Raw genomic sequence first — 6837 nt, 5'->3', positions numbered from 1 at the left:
AAGTATATATGCTAAGTAGTTAATTAAATGAAACTAATGTAGCTAGTTAGCTAAAGATAAAAGAGCAAAGCAAACAGCCTAAAAGCTGTGCTACAGCTACCATAGGTATTTTAAAAAATAAAATAAAACTGTGTAGGTGGCTGGCTAGGTAAAACAAGGAGATGTATTCCCACTTTCAAAACAAAAAGTTTTGTCTTCGCAGAAATAGAAATAAGCAAAAAATCAGTAAAGCAACGAAATGAATGAGAAACTTTTCTCGGGCAGTGATCATTTATTTGGTTGCTTCTAGCTTTTCGCTTCGTCTCCTTGTTACTCTGTCACACCGGACGGTTATGTTGCTAAAAATTACCGCGGAAATCCTATTGGTTAGTATTCACGTTGTGCTTGCTGACTGGTTGGTTAATTTACTGCGAAAACCGGTTAAAAGAAATACACCGGAATAAATGTTAATCCGGAAATAAGCCGTTAAAATGGGGTTTGGGCTATTACTATAGAGATGCCTAAAGTTCAGTTAAAGTAATTTCTTAAGACAGCAACTACCATATTACTTGTCGATTTCATTTTGCGCATGAAGAAATCTAAACACAATGAAAACGATTTCTTTTCAAGAGCAGAGATCTCGTGAGATCTTTGCACTATAGCGGAAAATGTAGTCAAACTGAAACGCTCCTTTAACACAAAAAAATGTTCATAAATTTACAACCTTGCTCCTTGAAATGAAAACCCGTGGTTAAGTCTCCGCATGACAGCCCCTAAATACGTTGACTACAACACCAAACTAACGAAAAAGAGAGGAAGAAGATGTATAAGGAGAAAGTGCTACAAGTGAAACGCGACATATTCACGGGTCTAGTGTTTTGTGGTGAGTTGGGGGATAACCAGATGTTGGTAATCTTACAATGGTTCAGCGTATGTGATATTGGACATTTGCTACGATTATAGTATTTTTTTAACTTTTAGTATATGTTTTGCTCACTGCAGTAATAATCAGCTATAATTTAGTACATTTTTAGTTTTGTGTTTCAAAGCAATAAATTCTCACACAAACTCATTTTGCTGCTGTTTAAAAATACTTGACAAACGTGCCAAATTTCTAACCAAAACGATTTCAACCTTGGGGAAACAACGAGGGAAAATCTTCTTCTGTTTCTCGTATTGATGTAAAAAACTTTATTATGAAATCAATGTTTTTTATTAATTGTTTTTAATTTTTATTTGAACACCTACGCAAACAGATAAACATATTTCATCGGTTTTAAAGAAACATTTTCGAAAACACGTAACTCTCTCTTTTCGAGACAAATACTCTAGAAATTCTAACTTGTTATCTTTAGACAACGTAACGTGAACCTCTAAAAAGATAATCGTTCTGTTTTGCTTGTCAGGACATCAAACGCGAGAAAGCTACCCGTCAAGCCGCCTGACACGTGTATTAAGTAAACAAAAAGAAGATGAATATAATTACAGTAGGGGGTTGTTGACTTTTCTCTCAAGCACAGACGGCGCTAATTGAATCAAAAGGAACAATAGATGTTTTAAAATTAGAAATAAACATTTTGATTATTTTGAACGCCACGTTTTTTAAGTTAACGAAAAGGTAGGCTTTTTGATGAACCACTTTATAAAGGTTCAACACAGTATGCGCTAATCTATTTGAAATGTTTGCAAAATGTTGATATTTTTTTCACTCGTATTTACTTTGACTCAATGAATGTTCTAAATAAATGAATAAAGCCAACAAAAAAGGAAGATTGATTAAGAATAATCACTGATTAACACTATCAGTTTTTTCTAATCTTTCGTAAATCTTTTGATCTTCAAAAATCAACTTGGAGAGAAATGTATATCCATTTGTTAATCTTCAGTGCTTTAGTATGCAGTGTATATGGCTGTGGACCAAAATCAGGCGAAGTAGAATTCGTTAACGTTAGATTCAACAGCAAAAAAACAGGTCAGGTGTAACTTTATCTGTGAAATTTTTAATTTTAAAATATTGTGGTTGTGCGAAAGTTTTCACATCTGCTGCTACATTTAATTCAAGTTTATCGTTGTGACCGCGCAAAATTTTCGGGAGTCTAGGTAGTGAGAGAAAAAAAGAAAAATGTGTGGCAAAAAATTTTCGAATTTTAAAAATGATTTTTATTGTTGTGAAAACTAATGATAACTAGTTATCGCACTAAAGCCACATACAATATATTTTTTCTTGTTCTGGTATTTTTGTTTTTATTTTCCTCAAAGAATCGAAAAATAACCAGACAAAAATATCAGACCTCGGATAACACGAACATTCGTTAACTCAACCCATTTTTCTCGGATAAGTCGAACTTTTTACTCGAGAAAAAGAAATCAAAGACTAGATAAATGTGAGATTTTATTATTATTATTATTTTGGTTTTTATTAACTCCTGATGTAATGCAGATAGATATTGTTGTCTGTCAAGGAAAATTCAATTTGCAGGGCATGTTTTTTTTATCGCCAAGATTGCAACTTTTCCCGGTAGCTGTTGCCCAAAATCTGAAAAAATCGCTTTAACTCGAACTATAATCTCATTTCAGACTAAATTCGACTTAACAAGTGCATCGTTTAACTTGAACATTCGTTAAGTCGAACTATTTTCCTCAGATCCAAAAAGAGAAATTTGTGTATTTATGTTGTGGTAATAAAAAAAAAAGTTTGTCTTAATAACACATTGTTACGCGCTTTGTTTTTTGACTGCGGTTTGGAGAGGCAAGTTATTTTTAAACGCAATTTTCTCTAAGCTATAAAATATTGACAAGACGGATTTGTTTTATCAGCATGAGACACCAATAAAGTTTTAGGGGCCGAAATTGGACATTTGGGGGTGTTCTGTGTCTATTATTTTTTGTTTTTTTAATTTTTACACACTAAAAGCCATCTATCTAAATTTTTTAAACAAATGCAAGTACAGGCTGTTTACTTAGCTTGGTTATTATTCTTATGACCGACTGGGAAGAAAATCTATGAACTGAATTTTCCAATAAACCAGTGCTCCATTTTGAAAGATGCATCTATTTATTTTAATTGCAATGATGAACTTAAAGAAAACCATTGAACGGAGCTTTTTTCATTGGAAACGTGGAATATTGTAAGTATTTTCTTTTATTTCAGGACATGGTTTCTCAGCCTACGTTCCTGTATTTGTCGATAAAATTAAAAACTTTTACGAACGAAATTTGACACCACACACACAATACGTGCGAAATTCTGTCGTTGTCGACTATCCATTCGAGCTGGCTGATGATAAAAAACTTCAAAAAAGAAAGAAGAAATTCAACAGAAGAAAAACGAAGACAGTTTTCGATTTACAAAATTCAAAAAATAAGTTAAGAAAAGTACTCAAGATTAATGGCGTTGAAATGACACAAAAACACGAAAACGAAAAGTGGAGAAAGAAATCAAAAACAAAGGGGAAACAAGATCTGACTTTTAGGTCCATCAAGCGTAAAAATACACTTGGAGATATAATGAAACACTACATTTCAAAACATAAAGACAGACCTGTTGATATTAGAAATTTCTTTCGAATGCACGTGTAAAGTTTACATCGTTTATACTGTGATGTGGAGACTAGTAATGATTTTATTTCCCTATTATATATTTTCTAATGTATATCATTATTTTTAGACTATTAAGTGAATAAAACATTTGTTATTCTCTGCTTATTTGATTTATAGAGATTTAGGATAGAGTGTTGGCAACCAAAATTGTCAATGGCAGGACGTATGAAATACAAGTGGGGGTGTACTTCTTTCTTTTTACAAAGAACGGTTTACTCGTAAGAAAAATGTTGAAAATCAACAAAGTAAAAGTCAAAACAGTCTTCATTTTTAAAGTTCTTCTAGTCGTCCTGATTTTGTTAATACAGGCTTTGTAACATTTCAATTGTCAAAGGTTACTAAGAACTTTTACCAAGTTCATTTATCGCGTCAGCAATTTTTTCATGAAAGAAGGCTGAACAAAACATACAATGGTATTAAGTGATCTTACCTGAAAAATTACTAAAACAGTGAACACATATTTGTGTAATGATCAAATATAAAGCTTTAGGCACAAGCCGGAAAATCCCCCATAACGGAAAAATCGAACCCAGGATCTAGAAAACTATAGTGTGGGACCCGGGACCCAGGACAAAATTTTTGTATTTATAATATTACTAAGACCCGAAATGATGCAAACGTAAACATGGCCAAGAGGGAATACAAGTGAGGGACTTTCACAAGCCTTTGTTTTGCATACTTTGGATTATTCCTAAAAATTATTGTTATAGATTCGATAGTACCAAGAAGTTTTTACATAAAAGTAAATTAAGAAAGGTAGCTAAAATGAAGATTTTTCTGAAAACAAACAATATGGTAGCGCAAGACAAGAGTTGCTTTAGTAGTTAGTTTTTGACATAAAAAAAGTCTGTATTGATATAACTAACTTGTATCAATTCAAGTCCTTCTGGCTATATTCTCAGACTTCTTTTAGCGCATTATTCTTTCTCGTAAACCTTGTTGAGCTTCTTTTGGCGTTATTGAAATTGAGTTCACCTTATCTCACTATTTCCTGATGGTAAGAAAATCATTCTGTTTCTCTTGTTTGTTAAATTACTCTTGTCTTGGTAGGAGACGCAGCATAATTTTTCTTACCACCGGGAAATTGAAATAGTGGGAAATATTACGTTGGGTCACAAACGAATTTCCTGCGGGCAGAATACCGCGTTTTTTTTACTTCCATTGTTCTTTACCCACGTGTGCATTATCGGGAAATCATTTGTTTTCGGGGCGAATAACCTCAAGCACCCGAACAAAAATAATTAACTCTTGTACAATTTAAGAAGGTAACTTGTGAACACGTTGACTTAGTGCTTATTGGTTGACTTTAATTCGTAGTAAATTTTAAATATCCTTCTGTACACACTTCCTGCTATATTTCTCTTTAGACAACAATGGCTTTTTGATATCAGCTTCCACCATTATACGTGATGTACTCCTGCCAGCAGTACCAGCAGAGCAGCTTACCCCTTATGAAGAACCTCCGTCCACAGGAGCATCTGTCGTAGGTGTCAAGTATCTTTTCACAGTCGTCGCATTGTTCCATTTATCTTACAACCCCGGGTTGTAAGATAGTCAGTGATCTCCATACCTTATACTAACTCCCACGAGGACCCTCAGGGGAACACGTCCTAGGATCTGAAATGGTGTGGAGCATGCTCGAGCAGATGCGAGTACTGCCCAACCGCTCTAGTGCACATTTCCTGAGTCTTGAAATGGTGTTGAACATGCTCGAGCAGTTGCGAGTACTTGCCAACCGCCATAGTGTATATTTCCTGGGTAACAAACCAGTCCGGAACGTCCACGAATACCCTGGGATCCTCTTCAACTGCCATAGTGCACATTTTCTGGGTTCTGAGATGCTCCGGAACAAACCCGAGCATCCATGGGTCCTCCCGAACCGCCATGGTACACATTTCCCCAGTCTTGAAATGATCCGAAATAAACTCGAGCATCCGGGGTTCCTCCCGAACCGCCCGATTACATATTTCTCATGTATTGAATTGATCGCGAGTTGCGTTACAATGATGTCGGCTCATGTTTATTATATATAGATCTCAACTAGCACGGTCACAACTCGACCCTATTCGATTCGCATTCGATCGCATGCTCTGTATTTTGTTGATGTCAGCAATATTCCCGCTAGTCGCTATTGCACATGCTCGAGAATGTTGGTATTCCTAGAATTGTCGGATTTGGGGGATTGGGATTTCGGATTTCGGGAATTTGCCATCGTCGTCCGTCGACTGGGCTAGAAGATACATTTTACTATCTCTTTTTTCGCTACAGCAAAAACACATAAATTCAATCACCTCAGGGACATAGACCTTTCAGACTTGAAGCTACGTCCAATCTTCGACCAAACGGGAACTTGTTACTATTCTGTAAGTAAGATAAGTAAGATAAGTAAGATAAGAAGCAATATCTTATTTAGCACCACTTTCTGAAAACAAATACGTCATCAAGGACGCTGAACCTGTCAAAGATACTATCGAGTATATTTGCAGCAGAATCTACGATGCATTCCCAATTGTTTACGATTTATTTTTTCGGTTTTTCGAGTCCCTTGTTGCAATTTTCTCCCGGCCTTTTTTTTCTTTTTGTTTGCAAATTGTCCCTTGAGACCTAATTTTGATCGTCCTTTGAGACTTTTTTTTAATTTAAAACTAATTATTTTACTGTAGATACGTGTATAAGTTTTTAGCTAAGAAATATTTTTTCACTTGATAATGTAACACTGTTACGAAAAGCTTTGTGCATTTTTATATTTTTTAAATAAAGTGTTCTTTGAAAAGAATATGGATTTTTGGCTGATTTTATAATAATTAATGAGATTTTTCTCAATACACCAAAGTCTTACATATATGCAGAGCTAAGCGAGTTCGGCTTTTTACGTCACAGATAGGTGCGGCAAGTTTGTTTTCATTCCTCTGCTCTTGAAATGCAAAAATATCATGTTTTTTAGGCAGTTGTTTACTTTAAATTCAAGCAGTTCAGTTATGTGTAATTTTGGTTGGTTAGCAAGCACTGGGTTGCAAAACTTGTAGCTAGGGTAAACTTGGAAATTGGGGAATGATTTGCCCACCTGACTTCGTTGGTTCTCTAAGATGCAAAAATGGCTACATAATCTTCAAATGGTCAGGTAATTCTAGGTGTATCTGACTGCAGGTACCTAGGCAAAAATTTAGCTTCATGTTAACATTTTTTATACTTTTTATTCATTTTGGCTGAACTTTAGGATGCTCATTTTCTGTAAGTCACAAAATGCTTCAGAAATTG

At 34.8% G+C, this 6837-nt stretch overlaps 1 protein-coding gene across 1 annotated transcript; it reads left to right on the top strand.

Moving 5' to 3' along the window:
• The first annotated feature begins 792 nt into the window (after positions 1-792).
• LOC130662828 (uncharacterized) lies at positions 793-3664 on the top strand. Its single transcript, XM_057461770.1, has 2 exons — positions 793-1951; positions 3131-3664. The coding sequence occupies exons 1-2, from the start codon at positions 1840-1842 to the stop codon at positions 3556-3558; spliced, it is 540 nt and encodes a 179-aa protein (XP_057317753.1). The 5' UTR covers positions 793-1839; the 3' UTR covers positions 3559-3664.
• The last annotated feature ends 3173 nt before the right edge of the window (positions 3665-6837 follow it).

This window comes from Hydractinia symbiolongicarpus, chromosome 10, assembly GCF_029227915.1.
Source record: "Hydractinia symbiolongicarpus strain clone_291-10 chromosome 10, HSymV2.1, whole genome shotgun sequence".
Lineage (NCBI taxonomy): Eukaryota > Metazoa > Cnidaria > Hydrozoa > Anthoathecata > Hydractiniidae > Hydractinia > Hydractinia symbiolongicarpus.
Note: the sequence above shows the minus strand (reverse complement) of the source record. Positions and strands in the feature narration are given on the sequence as shown.